At 49.3% G+C, this 23,694-nt stretch overlaps 1 protein-coding gene across 5 annotated transcripts in view; it reads right to left on the bottom strand.

Moving 5' to 3' along the window:
* The window catches only part of CEP170 (centrosomal protein 170), a 428,342-nt gene that overhangs the window by 76,217 nt on the left and 328,431 nt on the right, over window positions 1-23,694 (bottom strand). For 2 of the 5 annotated variants that reach the window (XM_085611407.1, XM_085611410.1), the window contains 2 exons: window positions 17,268-17,445; window positions 14,122-14,292 (listed from right to left, as the gene is read on the bottom strand). In XM_085611407.1, the coding sequence (XP_085467533.1) occupies window positions 14,122-14,292; window positions 17,268-17,445 (349 nt within the window). The remainder of the gene's footprint in view (window positions 1-14,121; window positions 14,293-17,267; window positions 17,446-23,694) is intronic. The other 3 variants (XM_085611409.1, XM_085611412.1, XM_085611411.1) reach the window with 2 other exon arrangements.

Genomic DNA, 23,694 nt, shown 5'->3' with positions numbered 1-23,694 from the left:
CCAAGTATTTATAAAATATGTATTTATTATATAATACTCTCTAGTATGTTCAAATATCTCCTACTCAGAGATAAACACAATGCACACAATAGTTTAGAAAAGAAACAAATTAAATAGCACAGAATACGCATTGGAACCCAGGGGAGGTGGGGGGGGGGGGGAGGGAGGGGGGAACCATATACTAAGAAAGTAGTATAAGAATGACGACGACTTGAGTCAAGACAATGCCAGAAGGACGTAGAAGTGCTGGGGACCCAAAGAACCACCCAAGGTAAAAGACAGGTACCCCAAGGAGAGCGTGTGCAGTGTAGAAACACGAACGCGTGCTCCGTACAAGTCTACGTGTAAGTCGTGATTGGATTTTTAAAGATTAAGGATCCTTCCCAGTGGACGCTGAAGAAACCCTGTGGAAGAAAGAAGGTTGGTGAGACACCAAACCCGTGGATACCCTTGTACCTGTCAGAAACCGCTGTCGAACCCAATGGAGGACTTCAGGAAAGTGCCGCTGTTGCAGAAGGCGAAAGTGTCTGGTGGATTCCAAAGGTGGATTCTAGATGAGAGGTACCTGCAAGCAGAGAGGACAGAGTCTATGTCACTAAGGAGTGACCAGGAGACTTGGAAGACAAATGCCCTCCGATGTCGGGTGTTGCAGGATGGGTGACGATGACCATGACCATGACTCTGCAGCTGTGGGGACCACGCAACGCTGAGGAGGACCAGGAGCCATGCACAAGCTGTCCCAAGAAGGATGTGGAGTGCTGTGGGGTCGGTGTCCGGCGGGAGCACCAGCAAGGCTTGGCAAATGCAACCAAAGCAGGAAGTGAAGAAGGAGCAACGTCGGGACCTGCAAGGTCCAGGGGACTCACCACAAGCAAGGGAGTCAGGGCAGGCCCCGACCAATCAGTGGTGCCCCTAAGATACAAGTGTGCCCCTCAAACGGATCCACAGGCTGAAGGCACTGGAGTCTCTAGAAGACCTCAAGCAGCTCACCAAAAGATGCAGACCACGATGTACACGATGAGGTATGGCTGAAGATTCCGGTCACTGGAGGTGCTCGAGGTTGGGGCTACTTGGAGCCCGAAGATCTTCTTGGAAGGAAGCTGTTAGACCTGTCAGCCCTTTGGCAGTTCCCTCCTCATTTTATTATTTTTGTCCCTTGTCCCCTTCTCATTTTTTCTGTCTACCAAATTTTTTTTTAGGTGCTGATGTAGAGGTTCTGGGCACCTTTTCCTCGTCACTTGAGGGAAAGGCGCAAGGTGCTCCTCTGAGGAAAATAGATGTGGTAGGTAGGATTCACAAAATGGTGGCTCCAACTGTCACCTCAGCGCCCGGGCCATGACTGCCATGGGAGGTTCCAGAACCTTCTGGACCCTTCTGGCAAGACCAGCCCAAGGTGATAAATAGAGGTGACAGGGGGGCGGCCATTTTAGAATCAAGTCGGGCTGTGGAGTCAGTCAGGAGTAAGGCACCTGAGTGGAGAGGTGGTTGCGCTGAACTGGGAGTGGACAGATCCTAGGGTCTGCGTGAGTCCCCTACTTAGCTGACACCACCCTCTGCCATTTGACCGGTCCCTGAGCTCAGCTGACGACTCTGGAAGGCATTGTTCCTTTTCTAGTCAGGAGTCCCTAGCGTAAACTGAAAGCCTGAAGAGGAATCACGGGGAGGGCTTGCCGTTGGGACTGCCGTGACTCTTTGGTGGACAATCGGGAATCTGACCCCCCCTCTGTGGCAAAACAACGGAACTCCATCGTGGGCTTAGGGCAAGGAGCAGTGCCAGATACTCCCCGGGCTTGTGGATCTGCTCACCTGGGTTACTGTGAGCCACACCCCCTTGTTCCCCGCCTACCGGCACTAGCCCCTATCTAAGAACCTCACCTCCAGCTATTCCGAAGCGAGGAGCTGACTGCGGGTCCCCGGTGGAGGCCTGAGAGAGAGCCGGGGGGTTTGGTGAGAGGCTCTGGGCTCTCCGGTGTTGTCGGCATCCATCGCGCGTGTCAGCTGTGAGGAGAGCTGACAACGCGCCGATCAGCTGACTGAGGAGGCCGCGGCCGGGAAGTTGAGTCGGGGCTGGCCTGGAAACTGACGCCGGGTCACGTGAGCCGGGCCCTCGAGGAAGCACCGCCCCTCCCTGCAGCCGGGAGACGAGGCCGCACCCCTCACGAGTCGCACTGCATTAGGAGCGGCGGAAGTGACTGACGGAGCCAGGGCTGCGCTCCCGCAAGTCGCGCTGCGGTCGGCAGCGACGGGAGCGCCTGGCAGAGCGAGAGAAGCCGGGAAGTGCCCCAGGAGAATTTTTCCGGTGAAGCTCACCTCACGGGAAATCCCTTGAGGGTGGGGGTAGTTGAGAGGTGTTACTCCCTTAGCCCCAGTCAAGACGCCCCCTTGCTGAGGAGTTCGACGAGTCCCGCTGCCGGAGGAGGACCTCAAGCCTATAAAGTAAGCTGGGCCTTGGAGGGGCGGGGAGACTGGCTTCTGACAAAGGGGAAGAGAGCGCTGGAGTAGCTTTGCGCGAGACTGAGCTAATGAGAGTACGGATCTCCAGTGCAAAGGACAACCGTCTCCAGTCTGGAACATACCGGGACTTAAGGATTCGGCTAGGTCGTGGTGATTTCGCCCCTATGTCACACCTAGCTTTCATGTGAACTATTTGGAGGGTCCCCTTTGGTCGCCAGCAGAAAGCAACCTCCAGCTGAATATCTCATAGGCAGAGATTAGATCAGGTGGGCAGGATAGGAGCTTGGAGGTATTGCTTTTGGGAAATGTTCAGAAGAGTCTAAATGCGCTTTTGGGAAATGTTCAGAAGAGTCTAAATGCGCTTTTGGGAAATGTTCAGAAGAGTCTAAATGCGCTTTTGGGAAATGTTCAGAAGAGTCTAAATGCGCTTTTGGGAAATGTTCAGAAGAGTCTAAATGTGCTTTTGGAAATGTGGGTTGAAACTTACCATGCAGAAATGTAACTAGGCCCTCTAGTTTTAAGGTGGAAGGAGAAACTCAAAGGGTGTTTTAGAGACTACTCTATGAACTGTAATGTTGGAACATTAATGTTATTCTAAATACAGATGAAATGTCGTGCTCTGTGATACGGAACTGAGAATTCCTGTAATGTAAGAAAGGTGGAAGAATTCTAGTAAACGTTAAAAAGAAAATATCCAGCGTAGTGTCCTTTTTGAGTGGTGTCATACTGGATTGCGGACTGAGGAGGATGCAAGTACGAAGCGCCATGTTGATAAGGATGCCTGTTAACGTAGGCCAATGCTACCCCTAGGACGTAGGTCCAACAAGTTGGTGCTCAGCGGTGGGATTACTTATTCAGTGCTTGCATCCGCTTAGTGGCAGTTTAGTGTGCATCACCACCTACACTGGATTGTTTTGATTGGAGTTTTCTCCAGCTTGTTTTCCTAATTGGGGGTTTTTAAAATTGTCCTGTGTATATTTCCCTTCTTGGGAAAGTCTTCCAGAGTAACGTTCTTGTTGACTGTGTTGGGGTCCTATCTGGTAGGATGGAATTCGAATTGGGTAGGCTGGAGGAGTATACAGTGGCCCAATTGAAGGAATTCTGCCAGGAACGGGGGGTATTCTTTAAGCAGGGGGCGAAGAAGACAGAGCTCCAGGCAAGCTTAAGAACCTGGGTTATGGCCCACCCTAGCGGGAAACGGGAGGAAGAACCCGGACTAGACCCCCTGGAAGAACCGGAAGTCCTTTTTCCCCCTGGGAGCGGTAATAGGGACGTTGGGTCCAGAGCCCCATCAAGAGTGGGTAGTAGCGCCTCAGGGGGGAGCCTGTCCTCTGCGGATCTAGTGGACCGGAGGGAGGAGAGGCAGTTTAGAATGGATCTGGCCCGGTTGGAAAAAGAGAGGGAGGAGAGGAGGTTCCTCCATGAGCTCCATTTAAAGGAGTTAGAGCTCAAAGCCCTTCTATTTGGAACCCCCAGCAGTCCTAATGGTGGCAGCATACCGAGAGAAATCCAGAGAGAGTCCAGGCCCTACCTGCCCAAGGATGTAGTCGCCAGCTATGGTGTCGGGGATGACATTGTAAAATGGCTGGCTGCCTATGAGGTCTCTCTAAGAGCCCATGGGGTCCCCGAAGCCCAGTGGGGGGGTGGCCTATATAGGTATATGCCTCCGGTGGGGAGGGTTGCCTTGCTAGCCTTGGAGCAGCCAGACCAGACCAAGTACCCCGTCATGAAGGTCGCCCTAGTGAGAAAATTTGGACTGACGCCTGAAAAATTCAGGCAGAGGTTTCGGGGCAGTCAGAAGTTGGCCACCCAGAATTGGGTGGACTTCTTGGACTATGCCAAGAAGGCCTTAGAGGGCTAGGTGCAGGGCAGTGAAGTCAAGGACTATGAGGGACTGTACAATTTAATTTTAAAGGAGCACCTCCTCGAGAAAAGTTTTCCGGAGCTGCGTCAGCACCTGGTAGACAGCAAGCTAACTAATCCCAGGAAGCTTGCAGAGGAGGCGGATATCTGGGTAAGTACCCGGGTATCTTCAAAAGGGACTGGAGGGAGTTTCCAAGGGGCTGGACAGGGCGCCCCCCAGAAGAAAGAGGGGGGAGATAAAAAGAGGGAGTTCTCTAAAGGCCCCCAAAAGAGTTCACCAGGTAAGGGAGTAGGATTCCCTCCTAAGGTTGGCCCCCACAAACCCCCTTATCCTGACCGTGGTCAGCAGCCTAGGGTTGTCCGATGTTATGAGTGTGGTGAAGTTGGGCACTATAAGGGGGATGCCAAGTGTCCCAAAAGACCACACCCTCCCATTGGAGGAAAGACCCCTGGGGTGGCGAGTGTAGTGCTCGGGGAGGAGTTGTCCCTAGATAAGGGAGGTGAGTGGGCAGGGCTAACCCTAGTGTCCTTAGGGGATTGTGAGATGGTTCCTAAGACCCAGATGCCCTCGAATACTACTAAGTACAGGCAATGGGTCACCATCAATGCCCAGAGGGTGGAGGCTCTGAGGGACACCGGAGCCAGCATGACTATGGTAAGGAGTCAGCTGGTGTCCCCGGAGCAGGTGGTTCCCAATGTAGTCCACCCAGTTGTGATGGCTGACAACCGAGAGGGTCACTATCCGGTGGCCCAGGTTCCCTTTGAGTGGGGAGGGTTTGCGGGTCCTCTACGAGTTGCGATCAGCCCTGCCATGCCGGTCGACTGCCTGTTGGGAAACGACCTTGAACACTCGGCATGGAAGGAGGTTGAGTTCAGGGCCCACATGGAAATGTTGGGGACCCCTGAGTGGACGTGTGCCCACACTCGGTCCGTGACTATCCGAAGAGGGGATTCACAGAGGTTAGAGCCTGGGACAAAGGCCCAACCAGCTGCCGGAAAGGGTAGACGGGGACGGGGGAAGCCTGCCCCGGCATCTGACCCTCCAAAGGTGGATGGGGCAACTGAAGTGGTCCCGGAATCTACGGAGGGGGATGTAACGTCCCTGGAGGGCTTACCTACCCCTGCAGACTGGCAGGTGGAGGGAGGACCTACTAGGGAAGAGTTTTGTCGGGCCCAGAAGGAGTGCCCTACCCTTGAGGGTTTACGGCGGCAGGCCGAAGCCCAGGCAGCGGGTAACGATTCGGGGAACTTCCACATATACTGGGAAGATGGACTCCTGTATAGCGAACCCAAGGCTCCGGTGCATGGTTCATCCCGGGCCTTGGTAGTTCCCCAGCGTTACCGAGCCTTCCTATTAGGACTGGCTCACGAAATACCCTTGGCAGGACACTGGGGACAAGACAAGACCTTTGCTCGACTTGTCCCTCATTTTTACTGGCCTCAGATGAGGATTACGTCCGATACTTTTTGTAGGACGTGTGTAACCTGCCAAGCTAGTGGGAAGACAGGGGTGAAGCTGAAGGCTCCCCTGGAACCACTGCCTGTCGTTGGTACCCCCTTTGAAAGGGTGGGCATCGACATTGTCGGGCCATTGGATCCACCAACGTCTGCCGGTCACAGGTTTATCCTGGTTCTGGTGGATCATGCCACACGGTACCCAGAGGCTATCCCTCTGAGGACCATTACTGCACCTGCGGTGGCACGGGCCCTTATGAGAATTTTTACCCGGATGGGATTCCCCAAGGAAGTGGTGTCGGACAGAGGTACCAACTTCATGTCGGCATACATGCGGGCTATGTGGAAGGAGTGTGGAGTCACTTACCGGTTCTCCACCCCTTATCACCCCCAGACCAATGGTCTAGTGGAAAGGTTTAACAAGACCTTAAAGGGCATGATCCGGAGTCTGCCCGAGAGCCTGCGGAGGAAATGGGACGTCCTCCTACCTTGTTTGCTGTTTTCTTACAGGGAGGTACCACAGAAGGGAGTGGGCTTCAGCCCTTTCGAACTGTTGTACGGGCACCCTGTGCGTGGACCACTTAGCCTGGTGAAGGATGGATGGGAAAAGACTCCCAGAAAACTTCCCCCAGATGTGGTGAGCTACATGCTGGCTTTTCGTAGCCAAATGGCTAGGTTGTGGAAGCAAGCTTCTGAAAACCTAGAAGCCAGCCAAACGGTCATGAAGGAATGGTATGACCGAAACGCTCACCCGGTGGAGCTGGAGCCCGGCCAGAAGGTGTGGGTGATGGAACCGGGAGAGCTTAGCGCTCTCCAGGATCGCTGGTCAGGCCCCTTTGAGGTGGTTGAGAAAAAGGGCAAGGTTACCTACGTGGTAGATCTTAAGACCCCCAGGCAGCCTCATCGGGTGCTCCATGTCAACCGCCTCAAGCCTCACCAAGAGAGACCCGAGGTCACGTTAATGATGGTGACTGATGGGTCAGAGGAAGAGGAAAGTGAGCCTCTTCCCGATCTGTTTGCGTCCCAAGAGAAGGATGGATCGGTGGAGGGAGTGATCCTTTCACCGTCACTAACTCCTTAACAACGGAAGGACTGTCGCCAGGTACTGGAGCAGTTTGCTTCCTTGTTCTCCCTTATCCCGGGAAGGACTCATCTGTGTACCCATGACGTGGACACAGGGGACAGCCCACCTGTGAAGTCCAAGTCCTACCGACTGTCGGATAAGGTGAAGGCTAGCATCCATGGGGAAGTTACCAAGATGCTAGAGCTAGGAGTAATTGAGCCTTCAAGTAGTCCCTGGTCCAGTCCGGTGGTACTGGTACCCAAAGCTGCCCCACCAGGCACTACCCCAGAACTCCGGTTCTGTGTGGATTACAGGGGACTGAATTCGGTGACTAAGACAGATGCTCATCCTATCCCGAGGGCGGATGAGCTCATTGACCGGTTGGGAGCTGCCCAATATCTCAGTACCTTTGACCTTACCTCCAGGTACTGGCAGATTTCCCTGACGGATGGAGCCAAGGAAAGGTCAGCCTTCTCCACACCTGAGGGTCACTACCAGTTCTGTGTGATGCCCTTTGGGCTCAAGAACACCCCTGCTACGTTCCAGCGATTGGTGAACCAGGTCCTCTCTGGTATGGAAGCCTTTTCAGTTGCGTACCTGGATGACATTGCTGTCTTCAGCCGTAGCTGGGAGGACCATTTGTGTCACCTTCAGGCTGTTCTTCAGGCTTTACAGCAGGCAGGTCTGACGATCAAAGCCAGTAAGTGCCAGATCGGGCAGGGGTCGGTAGTGTACCTCGGTCACTTGGTGGGTCGGGGCAAGGTGCAACCCCTCCAGGCCAAGATCGAAACCATCATGGCCTGGGAACCCCCCAAGACTCAGACAGAGGTTCGGGCCTTCTTGGGCCTCACTGGTTACTACCGACGCTTTGTCAAGGGATACGGTACCATCGTGGCCCCCTTGACTGAGCTCACTTCCAAAAAGCACCCTCGACGGGTAATCTGGACCGAGGGATGTCAACACGCTTTTGACACCTTGAAAAAGGCCATGTGTGCGGCACCTGTTCTCAGGGCCCCTGACTTTGCCAAGGAGTTCATTGTCCAGACAGACGCGTCGGAGCACGGTATTGGGGCAGTGCTGTCGCAACTCAATGACGAGGGTCTAGACCAACCGGTGGTTTTCCTATCTAGGAGACTACTCCCCCGGGAACAGAGGTGGAGTGCAATTGAGAGGGAGGCTTTTGCGGTGGTGTGGGCCCTGAAGAAGCTGCGGCCATACCTGTTTGGCTCGCACTTCCTGGTTCAGACCGACCACTGGCCCCTCAGGTGGCTGATGCAAATGAGGGGCGAGAATCCCAAGCTGTTGAGGTGGTCCATTTCCCCACAAGGGATGGACTTTAGGGTGGAACATCGCCCAGGAGTGGACCACGCCAATGCTGACGGTCTCTCCAGGTATTTCCGCCTTAGTGAAGAGGACTCCCAAGGGGTTGGGTAGCTCTCCCCACTTTCAGCTGGGGGGGACGCGTGTTAGACCTGTCAGCCCTTTGGCAGTTCCCTCCTCATTTTATTATTTTTGTCCCTTGTCCCCTTCTCATTTTTTCTGTCTACCAAATTTTTTTTTAGGTGCTGATGTAGAGGTTCTGGGCGCCTTTTCCTCGTCACTTGAGGGAAAGGCGCAAGGTGCTCCTCTGAGGAAAATAGATGTGGTAGGTAGGATTCACAAAATGGTGGCTCCAACTGTCACCTCAGCGCCCGGGCCATGACTGCCATGGGAGGTTCCAGAACCTTCTGGACCCTTCTGGCAAGACCAGCCCAAGGTGATAAATAGAGGTGACAGGGGGGCGGCCATTTTAGAATCAAGTCGGGCTGTGGAGTCAGTCAGGAGTAAGGCACCTGAGTGGAGAGGTGGTTGCGCTGAACTGGGAGTGGACAGATCCTAGGGTCTGCGTGAGTCCCCTACTTAGCTGACACCACCCTCTGCCATTTGACCGGTCCCTGAGCTCAGCTGACGACTCTGGAAGGCATTGTTCCCTTTTCTAGTCAGGAGTCCCTAGCGTAAACTGAAAGCCTGAAGAGGAATCACGGGGAGGGCTTGCCGTTGGGACTGCCTTGACTCTTTGGTGGACAATCGGGAATCTGACCCCCCCTCTGTGGCAAAACAACGGAACTCCATCGTGGGCTTAGGGCAAGGAGCAGTGCCAGATACTCCCCGGGCTAGTGGATCTGCTCACCTGGGTTACTGTGAGCCACACCCCCTTGTTCCCCGCCTACCGGCACTAGCCCCTATCTAAGAACCTCACCTCCAGCTATTCCGAAGCGAGGAGCTGACTGCGGGTCCCCGGTGGAGGCCTGAGAGAGAGCCGGGGGGTTTGGTGAGAGGCTCTGGGCTCTCCGGTGTTGTCGGCATCCATCGCGCGTGTCAGCTGTGAGGAGAGCTGACAACGCGCCGATCAGCTGACTGAGGAGGCCGCGGCCGGGAAGTTGAGTCGGGGCTGGCCTGGAAACTTACGCCGGGTCACGTGAGCCGGGCCCTCGAGGAAGCACCGCCCCTCCCTGCAGCCGGGAGACGAGGCCGCACCCCTCACGAGTCGCACTGCATTAGGAGCGGCGGAAGTGACTGACGGAGCCAGGGCTGCGCTCCCGCAAGTCGCGCTGCGGTCGGCAGCGACGGGAGTGCCTGGCAGAGCGAGAGAAGCCGGGAAGTGCCCCAGGAGAATTTTTCCGGTGAAGCTCACCTCACGGGAAGTCCCTTGAGGGTGGGGGTAGTTGAGAGGTGTTACTCCCTTAGCCCCAGTCAAGACGCCCCCTTGCTGAGGAGTTCGACGAGTCCCGCTGCCGGAGGAGGACCTCAAGCCTATATAGTAAGCTGGGCCTTGGAGGGGCGGGGAGACTGGCTTCTGACAAAGGGGAAGAGAGCGCTGGAGTAGCTTTGCGCGAGACTGAGCTAATGAGAGTACGGATCTCCAGTGCAAAGGACAACCGTCTCCAGTCTGGTACATACCGGGACTTAAGGATTCGGCTAGGTCGTGGTGATTTCGCCCCTATGTCACACCTAGCTTTCATGTGAACTATTTGGAGGGTCCCCTTTGGTCGCCAGCAGAAAGCAACCTCCAGCTGAATATCTCATAGGCAGAGATTAGATCAGGTGGGCAGGATAGGAGCTTGGAGGTATTGCTTTTGGGAAATGTTCAGAAGAGTCTAAATGCGCTTTTGGGAAATGTTCAGAAGAGTCTAAATGCGCTTTTGGGAAATGTTCAGAAGAGTCTAAATGCGCTTTTGGGAAATGTTCAGAAGAGTCTAAATGCGCTTTTGGGAAATGTTCATAAGAGTCTAAATGTGCTTTTGGAAATGTGGGTTGAAACTTACCATGCAGAAATGTAACTAGGCCCTCTAGTTTTAAGGTGGAAGGAGAAACTCAAAGGGTGTTTTAGAGACTACTCTATGAACTGTAATGTTGGAACATTAATGTTATTCTAAATACAGATGAAATGTCGTGCTCTGTGATACGGAACTGAGAATTCCTGTAATGTAAGAAAGGTGGAAGAATTCTAGTAAACGTTAAAAAGAAAATATCCAGCGTAGTGTCCTTTTTGAGTGGTGTCATACTGGATTGCGGACTGAGGAGGATGCAAGTACGAAGCGCCATGTTGATAAGGATGCCTGTTAACGTAGGCCAATGCTACCCCTAGGACGTAGGTCCAACAGAAGCCAACAAGCCTTTGCAACTGCAAGTTGACACGGTGCACAGGGGTTCAGTAATTGCAACCCCCACGAGGGATACTGGCCTTAAACTTGGTGAGAGGGTAGGGCAGGCATCTGGAGCTGTGGAAACCCACCACCTGTGTTGGGGAACCTTACGGAGTCCGGAAGAGCTCAGGATCAGCAGACCGGTCGACTTAGTTGCGGTGCCTGCGAATGCAGGGGAGCGACTCCTTCATTCCAAGGGAGATTCCTTCAAGTCTCTTTTAAAGCTTCACAGGCTTTGGAAGGTTCCTGTATGATGCACAGGCACAGACAATGCAGTAGACTGGAAGGGAGACGAAGTCAGGCCCAAACGAAGTCCAGAGTGCCCAGACAGTAGAAGAAGAAGTGGTGTCTGATCTGAATCTTATCCCACGACGAATATAGGGACCTACACCCAGATCAGCCCTTAAGTATCCTAGGGAAAGGGTTGGGAACATTCAGGGGACCCTCCCTGGACAGGGGGAGGTTACTCTCATGTCGTTTGTCCAGTTTCGCGCCAGAGCGGGAGCCAATGTCTCTCAGGACTGTTTTGAACTGGACCATGCACGGGCACACCAAATGTGCCCCTCATGCAGACTGAGTGGCGCTGGCAAGCACACCCACCCTACCCCAATACACTCAATACGGTCTGGAAGGTGGTCACACCTCCCTGTGACAAGATGCCTATTGTTCTGCCTTTCCCTGCTTAAGCTTGGCTCAGCAGCAGGCGGGCAGAATAGTGTCCCTGGTCGGCAGCAACCATTTTGTGCTGTCCGTGTCAAGAAGGCTTGTACCGGGAACACAGAGCCTAACGGAGGGCTCTTCCAGTGCTTGGTATCATACCTCCCAATGTTTTATACCAAACATGATAGGATTCGTTGCAGCCAGTTTCGAGATGGTCATCGCGTAATTACATGGTGCTCCTCTATATAGTATATTGCTGCTTCACGAACAACCCGGGAGAGTGGACTCCGTAGGCTGTAGGGGTGTCCTGCTCATCCAAAGGCCTGCTAGAGGTGTGACTTATAGGTTTTAAGTGCAGTGACCCTAGATATAGGAAACTTATATCTTTAGTAAGGGGTGCAAGCACCAACTTATACAGGCTGCAATCGCAGGCCTGTAGTTCCATTTTGAATGGTCTCTCATGGGTGGCATAATATATGCTTCAGCCCATGGATACCTATGCCTTAGGTACCTGGGTACCATATACACTGGACTTATAGGGGTACCCCAGTATCCAATATGGGGTGTACCTAAGTACTGAACATAACAATTTAGGGAGAAAGCAGATAGACTGGGGCCCTGGTTATCAGGGTCCCAGTCAGACTAGTCAAATACAGCTTAGCAACAGGCAAAAAGTGGGGGTAACCATAGAAGCAGATGCTACTTTCCTACAAATATGGATAGAAATATTCTGTGATGCAATAGTCTAAACCTTTTTAGGGAGGATTCTCTCAGGATGAATATGAGAGCTGTATCTTAGGGGTTCAATGTTGCTTAGTATGCTACCAGATGGAAAATTACACAGGAGCTGAGATAATGAACAAGCACCAGGTTTCATTGTCTTCTAATAAAGCTGAGATTCCAGGATAGCTGCCAGTTGCCCCAGTTCTCCTCTACCTACATAAGCAGCAGGTGGAAGCGTAGCAGAGCATGTGACAGCCGTGCTGGTCTCCAGCAATTCAAGAGGAAAGGAAATACTATGCACACAAAAAAATACTATGCGGAGAACTGCCTTCCTACACAGAGCAAAATGATTTTAAAACAATCCCTCAGAGCAAAGCAAAAAGTTAATTATTGCTCTTTTCCACATGTTTTATGATAGTGAAATTACTATGCATCCATGCTTGCTATAAGTTTGTTAAAAGTGGTAATGGAACCTTCCACCCACAATTACCATAAATAAGGGAGTGAGTTCATACTGAGCCTATTCGCAGCACCCTTTCTCATCATTATATCTCTCTATAAAAGTATATCTAGTTGTTGACAGTAGTACTCCACTGTTCAGGTGTATTCATTTGAAGTAGTGATGTTATCGATGTCAAGGGTGATGTGATGCCTAATGTCCCAAATAATGTCACTTGTGACATTATGAGCAGTATACTCAGAAGTTATGGTTGCAGAGGTCACCATAACTGGAGTTTTCTGAGTTTTTTCGGTTTTGGAACATGATGACTATAAAATCCCTTTAACTGATTTAATGTTGGGTACTTACTGAGAAGCATTACTTCCCCTAACAAAAGTTTTTTTAGGGAATGTATATATTTATGTATCCGTCTGTGTGACATGTGATAAATATTATGTATAGAGACTACTGCAGCTGTTTCAATCTACTCTAGTCTACAACGTATCTAATCATCTGCACCACCAGTACCCCCAGAGTACTTTTATTTAAAATTATTCTTGCCCTCACAATCTAAAAACCGACACCCTTGCTATTAGGCCAAGACGAAGGGACTCATTTAAAGAAGGATGGGCAGCTTTCCAGCCTGGAGCAGGCCCTTCCACTTCGGCCCACTGCATTTAGAAATCCAAAAGCAAGACAGGAGAGATTATTTTGCAAAAGTGGTTTTAGTCAAAACTCTAATGCCGGCCAGTCACATCGTCATGGCAGCTGGCATGATGATGTGTTTTGCAGGAAAACAAATCCCCAGAATGGGTGTATATGTCTGCAAAACAAAATACCAATGGACTTGACATGTAGGGATTTTTCCTCCTGCACATTGGGTCATTGATTATTTTTCTTCCGGTACAACGCTCTATCAGAGCAGCAGCCAACAGAGACAGTTGGCAGACTCACCAACAACACAGCAGCCACTGCTTGTTGCTCCTGTCCCCCACCCAACACCCTACAAAAGCAATACGGCCTATTTTTCAACTGGAGCGAGGAAGGATAGTAGGTGTTGCATGGGAACCAGGAGGGGAGCTTGCACATAGTAGAGATATTCTACAGTTTACGAATCCCTGAGAAAATCTCATTATGGAGAAAGTCAAGTTACTGTTTAGTCCAGGAGGTCATACCACATAGCTTAATAGAGCATGAAGTCATAAGATGGCAGTAGACGACAAGACCTTGCCATACAACACTACAATGTAGCGGTGAGTAACTATGTCTGTTTGAGACATATGCCCCTTTTTTTGTCAAGACTATACTACTCTTTCAGTTCTATGGCAAAGCAGTGGGCAGAAACACACCTTCAAAGAAAACTCTGAAAAGGAACAATCATGATTCTATGATATACCCAAGTTCTAAACCCAGATGAAGCCACACACAATTGTAGGGCACCTGTGCAAGAGGTCATACTGACAGTCTGTTATGCCTTCATAAGGATTCAGAGACAAAGCAGTCACTCAAATTTGTTTGATCATGCCATACTTGTTGTGGCGGAATGCACAAAGGGAAGATGGGGGAAGGAAAATAGATGCAATATAGTGCACAGAAAGTATGGGTGACTAGCTCCAATTGGACAGGGCTGCTATTGAGCAACGTGCATGAGAGTAATGGAGCTGGTGTACTCAACATTTCTCATCAGACTTCTCCCCCCTCTTTTAACCGGGAGCCTTTCTACTTCAGTCTGTGTTCAGTTCACCAAAATCGCTGCATTCTTTATGGTCTGTACTTACTTCATCCCTGCTCCATGTTTTCCTCCTAGTGATAGTTTGGGGTGGGTCAGGCGTCTCTTTTGTCTGAGGTTTCGCATCACCCACCCGTCCATTAGCCTCTGGTGGTTTGGCGTGTACCAGTGGAGGGATTTTTCTGAAGTTCAGACTCTCATCAAATACACGCTCAACCAGCTGCAGGGTAAAAATATGAGAGAATTGCAGGTAGGGTAAAAATGGAGTTTGAAATTTAGACAAAGAATTTCACCCCTAAGCCCCAGGCATTAAATGTCTCACAGAACACGTTAAACGTTTAATTTCATATATTGCACCACTGTAGCAGAACTTTAGAGACTGTGAAGGAACGTGACAGATTTAATTTTCTTGATGCAAACAATGTATGCATACACTCGCTCCTAAAGCCTTGTTAAAGCATTGCGACTTTGGTCTGACATTGTGATAGTTTCAGCTATAAGCATACTTTTTCATCTCAAAGGAGATTTCAGCAAGCTCTAGCACGATTACTCAGAATAATAATTTGGGATATTAAATCATTGGAAGGAATCAATATGTACCACAGGATGAGTAATGTAAAGTGGCAAAATGTTCCTGGACCACTAAAGTCAACGTCCGCTCTATTTGTGGTAGTGGAACACTTTAGTAACAAGAGAGTATAAGAAAAGGGATATTGTGTACTCTTGCTGATTGTGGATTTTATGACCCTGTCACAATGCCAGTGAAGTTACCGTTAGTGGTGATAGGCATACACAGGTAATACATCTGGAAGTAACGGGTCAATCTTTGCCCTTCATTCTAAAGGAAGACATTACGTGTGCTGATAGTAGCAAAACTGTATTCACTTCACCAAGAGCTTAGGTTTGCGAGCTGACATTGTGCCGGGGGTACGGAGGCAAATGTGGTAAAAGAAAAGAAGTGTCTTTTTTCAGTAGCTACCAAAACACTACATGAACAGTACCACTTAAGCCATGTGTTGATTCCAGTACTTAATTTGTAAAGAAATAAGTCCCAGGGCCCTTGTCAGGGGACCACAGCAGCTTGCACCACTAATGACAATTCCGACGTTTTATACATTAAAGATGACTAATACCTACCACCCATGCTATTTTTACAGTTCTGAGTGACAGGTATTAGTTATTTTAAATGTGCAGAGAATTATTAAACATATGTTGCCAACATATGTCTTGCTATCATACGTCCCGGTGTTGACAATTAAGTGCCGGTCCCAAGCACTGGAAACCACAAGCTCAAATTAAGCACTGGTTGATTCACAGAAGTGCGAATAAAACAGGGCTCAGGACTTAAACACAACTAATGTAGGTTTAAGCAACCCTGAAACACACTTCAAAAAGAAAAAAACATTTGGTCTTTCATATTCTAACAAACATGGTAAGAAGCAAGGTAACTATTTAATTGGCAATGTCACAAAAAAGGCAAGTAAGCATTTTTATTTTATTTCTGTAAAAAGCAGGAGGTCAATTCATGTACATGATTGAGGAAACTTCAAGTAATGAGTAAACAATGTAATTTAAGGGACCTCCTCATTCCACTTCCAACATTTAGAGGTCAGACCAACTCGCAAGTTAAACTTCCATAACAGTCTTCATTTTTATCAAGGCCCACCCTAAATCAGGGCGTGCGTATATAGGAAGGATTCCCCTCACTCCTCTCTGCGTACCTACAACAGCACATCAAGAGACTAGGACAGGGAAGAGCGATGCCAGGTGCGGAGCAAGATGGCGGCGCCGTGAATTGCTACAGTGCCTGGATACTCAACGGGCTGATCCCGCTCAACAATGGGGGCCTGCACTGTGATCACCGACTGCCGATAGGGTGCAGAGCGGGCCCCATTGCATGCTATAAATAAAGAGCCTCTACTGAGACTTGGAGTTGACGAGAGAGCTCAGACAAGACCTCCCTACCACTGCCGCAAGGAAACTAACCAAAGCATGGTAATATCGACTTTCCCGGCTGGCAGGATCTTGACTGAGGGACCCGCAACAGGAACCATAGGGAGGCCAGTTGGTGATCCCAGCTATCTGAAACCCAGGGGGAGAGCTAATCACACATCAGGAGGACATCTTGGAGGCTTTTGCCTCGTACTATGAGTCCCTCTACTTTGCCTCAACCTTGATTAATCACAAGAGGAAGGACAGTTTCTTCAATTCCCTCCATCTAAACTTTCGGAAGGTCTTGCTCTCCTAGACAGCGAGATAACAACAGAAGAGATTAGTGAAGCTATTTCCAACATGCCCATTTGTACGTCCCTGGGCGAGGGAGGATTTTCTGGGGAATTTTATAAAACCTGTAAGCCCCTGAAAGTTCGGATGCTCCATGTGGCCTTCAAGGAAGCAGAGAGCTCACTGGGCACATTTCCAAAAGGCCATTATTATTGTGCTGCCGACGATAAAGACCCACTAGATTGTGGGAGTTACAGGATCATGTCTGTTATCAATACGGATGTCAAAATCCTGGCCAACAGTTTTGCAACTAAGCTGGGCAAGGTCATTTGGGCCCTTATCCATCCCTGACAGGTCAGGCTTGTACCAGAGCGCTCAACAAGGTATCAAATATTGCAGTTTCACAGCCAGGCTAAAGATGCACCCAGAAGACCTTTTCTAGCTCGGTTCACAAACCGCCAACTGTAGAATAGTACCCAAATGCATAAATAATTTGCAGCGCAAGACTTCACAACAATTTCTTTATTTTCTGATTGGCCGCAGTACAGCAAATTAATCATGGCACTGGCCCCTGAAAATTCAGGTGATCTGGAGAGAAGGAACCACATCATCGAGGGAGAGGATTTTATTTTGGAATATTTTATACCCCCAAAGCAAGCCAACTGGGGCTTCTCACTTTGTTTTCTGTTAAGTCATATTTCCGTTCTCATGCTCTTGTAAAACATCCCACTTTATTCTCAAACTGTTCATTTTTTGTAAAAAGAATTTGAGAGAATTTGTGCTACAAACAGCATGCCTCTTCCATAAGCTACTTGTGACATGCCTGCTCGAGAGCAGTGATGAATTCAGACATTGTTAGTGACAAAATGAAAGTAATCATTTACATTGATGGATATGCTATGGAAAACGTCATGCAAGCTTGTCAGAAAACAAACTAAATGAGCAACGTAAAAAATAAAGAAAAGAAAGAACCTTATTCACTTCTCCGTGAAGATCTCCTACCTCTTCTTTTGTGTCAATGGCAGAGCCAGGGGTGGTGGCCGCAGTGCTTACTGTGGTACTTGGTGCAGTCCCTGATGAAGTCACGGAATCAATTTCCCCTGCAACGTCATTGATCTCCCGTGCAATGAGGGCCAAGTCTTGGCTTATCCTGACAAAAGATAAAACAGAGCACTTCAGTCTGTAGGGAGAAGAATTACCTACCACTGGTGCTGGATCTCCATCACAGAACTTTGGCATCATCTATTCCTTCCACAATCTGTTGCTGAGCTCAAGAAATGTGGCACTCATCACATAGTAGTTCAGCAGAGTATGCGTTACCTCGACCTCCAAAAGATTATAAATGTTCCAGCTAATGTACTTTAAACCTCACCTCACATGCTCTAGCGCCCTCCAAGTTTCTATAGCCCAATCATAAATTAAAGCATTTGCTTGCTCTGATTTAAGCAATTTTTAGTTTTTGGTACTTGTTATTGGAAACTTTGGGAGTCATTTCTTCATGAGTTATATATAAAGTAACAGAATGGGATGGTAGTTACGAAGGATTTGGATGTTTAAACAAACTGAGTGATAGGGCATGTGTGATGAAACAAGTACAGTTCAAGCATACAAGTTTACATTTGCGTGCTATTGGGGGTAGGTATCCAGATGCTGTGAAAGAAGAAGGGCGAGTCTATTCAGCAGAACACTTTGTCAAGACTTTCAATGTAGCTCTTTAGCACAAGCTTGTTCTCTGGAAGGAAGCAGGGAGCACAGGGGGGACCAGTGAAACCATTCCATAAAAAGTCAGCAGGATTTACATTTGCAGCTTGGCTTTGGGATGAGGTGAGTGTTTTGTGGATGATGGCGATAGGTATCTGGTGTGATGTGGTGTGCAAGAAGCTCAGGAATTTAAGAGCAAAAAGTACAATTCGATGTTTTGACTACTGGAGTGAGTACTTTGCACTGGGCTCTGTGCTTAACTGACAGACTACTTGATGACTGAAGTGACTGCATATTTAGGGAGAGTAAATAGTGCTCTTGTGGACAACTGGATGATTATGTCAAGGGGGAGAAGTACAATGCAAGTCAAACTGCGACACCGCTACAGTACTCCAGCTTAGTCATGTTATTTGAGAATAGGACCAACGTTTCCACACCCGTGGCAGACTAGGTCGCGGGCATCTTTTACCTAACAATTGGACTATCAAACAATTTACTGAAGCATACATAGCAAAGCATAGGCTCTTTCCAATATGTCGGACGACCATTTTATACTTGTATCAAATGTCAACAATACAGACAGCATAGGGCACTGCGCTGTTCACTTTATTTAGTACTGTAGCACCTTATCTTGCCAGTTATGTTTGATAACAATATACATATGTTTATTAAAAAGAGGATACTTTAATTACCACTGAATTTAAGTGGCTCTTGTATTATACAAAATATTAATTACTGATTGGTAACAAATCTTATGTATGTAAGGGTCCCAAAGGAACCACTGTTCTTTTCTGTCCTATGAAGTTACTATCAGTGGAGCATTGCACCCACTTATACCTTTAGAATTGTTAAATATCAACTGTACACCCACTCGTACCTTTAGAAATTTTAAATATGAACCATTACACCTATCAAGCATTGGACATACTGTTTTTTTTCCAAAATCGGCTTTATTGCAGTTTTAACATGTTTATGTATGATACAATCTGCCAGCATTATTATACAAAATGAAAAACAGTGCAGTGACATTTACTCTTATGACGCTTGGCGGGGAACCAGGCTACACTAGGCATTGGTGTCATTAGAGTGAAGAAACATATCTAATCCTTTGTACTTGTCTACATTTATTGTCCACTTTGTAGTCAAAAGATAAACAGAACAACTGACTTTTCTCTTCATTTTACCTATAAGCATGAAAAAATCGATCTCAACTAACCCTTGAGCACCATGTGTTGTGGAGCTAGTGCGGCTGCACATGTATGTACTTTTCAGGGGAAGCGGGAACAGCAGGTAAAAGGAAGAAGGCGAGGGGGGAGAAGAGAGTGAGAGTGAGAGTGAGAGAGAGAGAGAGAGAGAGAGACAGAGAGCGAGAGGCAGAGAGAGACTGACTCCCCGGAGGGGGTAGATACATGCAGTTTACCTTCCACGATTGACAAGTACTCTTGCCACTGCATGGGTCTGGTCTGTGGGGGATCACGAGGTGCCTTCAGTGTTTGTGTCGTATGTTCCGCCACCAATGCTTTACGAAGATCTAATAACCATATACGTGTACTGGGAGCTGCGCTCGATTTCCCGGACATGGCAATTCTCCGTTTTACTAACACCAAAGCTGTGTCTAAGAATTTATTGGTATTTTTTTCACGTTGCAGTATGCTTGGTGACACCCAGTAACAAATGTAAGGCCTGCACTGGAATGTTGGTGTCAGTCACTTCCCCCAGCGTCGCTGCAATCTCGCCCCAGTATGCCCCAAGGTTAGGGCAAGACCAGACATTTGGATGAACTTTGCGTTCTCACCTGAACAACGAGAGCATAAGTCGACCGATGTAGGGTACATGCGGGCCAGTCTGTGCGGCGTTAAGTATGTGTGGTACAAATATTTGAACTGCGTGTATTTCAGTCTGGCGTTCGTGTATATACTTTTGGGATACTCAATACACTGTGCATACTGCTCATCACTCATGGTGATTGATAACTCGGAATCCAAGTACTCACGTAGCTTTGCCAGTAGGTGATTAGGGCCAGGACTCGGGGAGTTCTATATTGCTGTCACCGCGTGTCTGCCCTTTCCGTGTGTCAGCAGAGTATGCAGAACCTGTGAAGTCTCCGGCTCCAAATCAACGTTCCCCTATGTTTGGTGGAAATGCCTTGCCAGTAGTGCATATAGCATGAAGGTTCCTTGTGAGATACCGAACTCCTCTACCAACCCTTCCAGGCTCTGCAGGTGCCCATCCACAAACAAGTCGCCCCAGGTGTCCTATCCTACCTCTGCCCAGGTCTCTAAATCCAGGCGGTCATGACCAGCAAATGTCCCTGGTAGTAGCTCAAGCAGTAGTATAGTTGCATACAGTGGTGCCCGGTTTTTAGGCAGCACGTATCTTAGCCAACAGCGCCTTGCCGCCGACATCAGTAAGTTGCCTTGCTATTTTTGCAACGGGACGTGGTGCCTGATAACCACTCTATTATAGATGTGCCTTAAGGAGATTGCCCAGCTAGACATCTCTGTCACCTGGGCGCTCATTAGCCATCTCATTGGCCACTGGAGCTGTGCGGCAGCGTAATAATGCTTATAATTTGGCGCCCCCAATTCCCCGTCTGTGAGCGGCAGATACAGTTTACGTAGGGCCACTCGAGACCTAGAGCTTCCCCACACTAGCGCCACCAGGAGCGCCTCCAATTCCCTATACTGACTATGCGACAGCCTGTGTGGAAGGGCAGTAAAGAAGTAGAGGAGCCTTGGAAGAAGTAGCATTTTGGCAATGGCCACTCTTCCCATAGGGGACAGGGGAAGAACGTGCCAGGACGGCAACGCTGCATGTGCTCTGGAAACCGCCCTATCTGGGTTCCCCTCTATGACATCTGCATTGGAGTGGTAAATCTGCATGCCCAGGTAATTAACAGTATCAAATGCCCATTTCAGTGGGGCCCTGGGCACACCATGCCTCCGAACCCCTGGGATCCCTTTCATGGGAAAAATCACTGACTTAGGTCAGTTAACCTGAGGGCCTGAGGCCTGCGCGTGAGCATCAAGAAGCGTCATCAGATCCTTCAGTACAGCGCCCTCCCCCCGAAGGTAAACCAATGCATCATCCGCATATAACGAGATTATATGCCATTGCCCATCTGCATGAATACCCCAGTCCAGCACCTGCTGTCGCAGCTTGCATGCTAAGGGCTCCATAGCAAATGCGAATAGAATAGGTGGCAAGGAACAGCCCTGTCTAGTGCCACGTTTGATGACAAACTGTGGGGATATGTCACGACATGTCCTTACTCGTGCCTGCGGATTAGTGTGTAGTATACGCACCCAGCGCAGGTATTTAGGTCCCACGCCAAATTTGCCCAGCACTTCCAGTAAATACTGCCACCCCAGGGTATCAAACGACTTTTCTATGTCTAATGCTGCCAAAGTCTCTGCCCTGGCCCAGTCTAGTAGCTTGAATAGCCGATACAGGTTCAGTCCGGTACTTCTCCCCGGAATAAAGCCGTTTTGGTCTTCATGTATTAGAAGGGATGCAGTATCCATCAGCCTATTAGCCAGCACTTTTCCCAGTATTTTATAGTCAGTGTTTAATAAAGACAGGGGGGATATGATCCCATCAACAGTGGATCCCTATCCGGCTTAGGTAATACTACTAACATTGCTTCTCCAAGCGATGCCGGCAGCTCCACTCTGTCAAAGCATCCTTATAGACGTTCATCAATAGGGGTACAAGTTCTTCAGAGTATGTATAGTAAAATTCTGATAGCCAGCCATCAGTATCCGGGGACTTACCCGTCGCCAGCTGCTTAATGGCGTCAGAAATGTAGTCCTCCGTAATGGGTTCCTCCAGTGTGTCATATTGGGGTTTCAAGACCTGTGGAAGCTGCACCGGTGCTAGGAAGCACTGTATGCACGGGAGGTTGTTGGCTACCGGCGCCCTGTACAAGGTTGTGTAGTATTTATAGAACAAGGTTGTGTAGTATTTATAGAAGGCGTCATTAATTGCCGCCTGTGTGTTCACTAGCACCCATTCGGTGTTATATAGTGCTGTGATTGGAGGCTGGGAGGTATCGGTTTTCGGGAGTCAGGCTAACATTCTAACCACAAGCATTGGACATATTGTTACCGAAGTTTTAATCATTTAGACTGATACGTGCTAATGCAGCACACATTTCAATCAAAAATAGAAATGAATGGCGCAGCTACACAGAGAAAAATACCTAGAAATCAATCTAGCATCCCTACCCATTTTTATTACAATGTGGGAACACTGTTCCTGTCGGTTGCACTGGTATGCACCTTTATTGAGTGCCCAGTGATGTTTGGCTGAGCAACAGGGCCCACTAGCTGCATTCCGCTGAAGCGGAGAGACACAGGCATAGCCCTGCTGGAGTCCTGCCTGGCGAAAGAATGGGGGGCAGGCGGGATGGCACTGATCCCGACAAGTGAGAGGAGGGGCTGAGCCCTGCGAAGGAAGGAGTTCGAGATAAGGGAAATGCAGCACAAATGAGACGTCTGAGGCCCTGAAAGAGTGCAACTGGGACCCAAGCCTGGAATGTGGATGCAGGCCTAGAGAGGTCGACAAGCAGAGACACTGGGAGATTCGCATGCTGAGATTGGTGACAGAGAAGCGGAGGGCCTGAAAAGGGCTGAATAGGTCTTCCAGGATAGCACCCCCCTCTCACACATGGTATGAGATGACCCAATAGTCCTGCAGCCTGCGGGGCACATTAGTGTATGAAACACCAGAACAGCAAGTAGGACAAAGACAAAATTAGCAAAGACACCTCCGATACTCTGGAGGGAAAATAGACACGATCATGACTGAAGTTAACTTATTGAGGGCGGATATACGGAAAATGGTGACAGAGTAACAGAAACTGAAGACTGTATGGAATCCCTGTAGCATCAAGTCACAACCTTGAAAGCTACAGTCGCTGAGATGACTGCCAAGACCATTAAACTCGGAGACAGCTGGAGAAAATGGAGGGGAGCTTGAGACGTAACAATCTCCGATATGTCGGGTTCCTGGAGAAGGTGGAGGGCCAGTCAGCGGAACTAGAATGCTGGATCACGGAGGTGTTGCGCCCCCTGCAGTTCTCCAACTTAAACCCCATGGAGAGAGCACATTACACCCTGGTGTCACAGCCACCCACGGGTGCCCCCCACGAGCCATGATAGCAAGACTGTTTAACCACTGAGTCCGCAATGCCATATGGCAACATGTGTGCAAGATGGGGACCTGGCGCTTGAAAATACCTCCATTATGGTTTTTCCTGAATACGCTAAATTAGTACAAGATCAGAGAAACTCATTCCTGGCTATGAAACCTAATGTACAACTTACTTACCTTCGGTAACGATGTATCTGGTAGAGACGATTCTAGCCGCAGATTCCTTAATGTAGAATTATCACCAGGCATGAGACTGGACCCGGAAAACCCTTTTGCCCAGCATCTCTGCGCGCCGGGGGGGGGGGGGCACCCCGCGACTCTGCCCCGACGGCCCACGTGGGCGAGACATCAGCGAGGTCACATAAGCCCCACCCCAGCGCGCTGACGTCAGTTTGCTTCGGAGAACTTTTCTGCGTCACAACGCGGAGCCATCACAACAAAACTGAGCAGAGCATGGGAACAGTGTGCAAAAACCAGAGAAACAAAAAGAGAGAGACAAAAGATGAGGAACAGCACCAGGTGGCACCGAGTCGCCAGGAGGCTA

The sequence above is a fragment of the Triturus cristatus genome, chromosome 6 (assembly GCF_964204655.1).
Source record: "Triturus cristatus chromosome 6, aTriCri1.1, whole genome shotgun sequence".
Taxonomy (NCBI): domain Eukaryota; kingdom Metazoa; phylum Chordata; class Amphibia; order Caudata; family Salamandridae; genus Triturus; species Triturus cristatus.
This window is presented reverse-complemented; position numbering and strand designations above follow the sequence as displayed.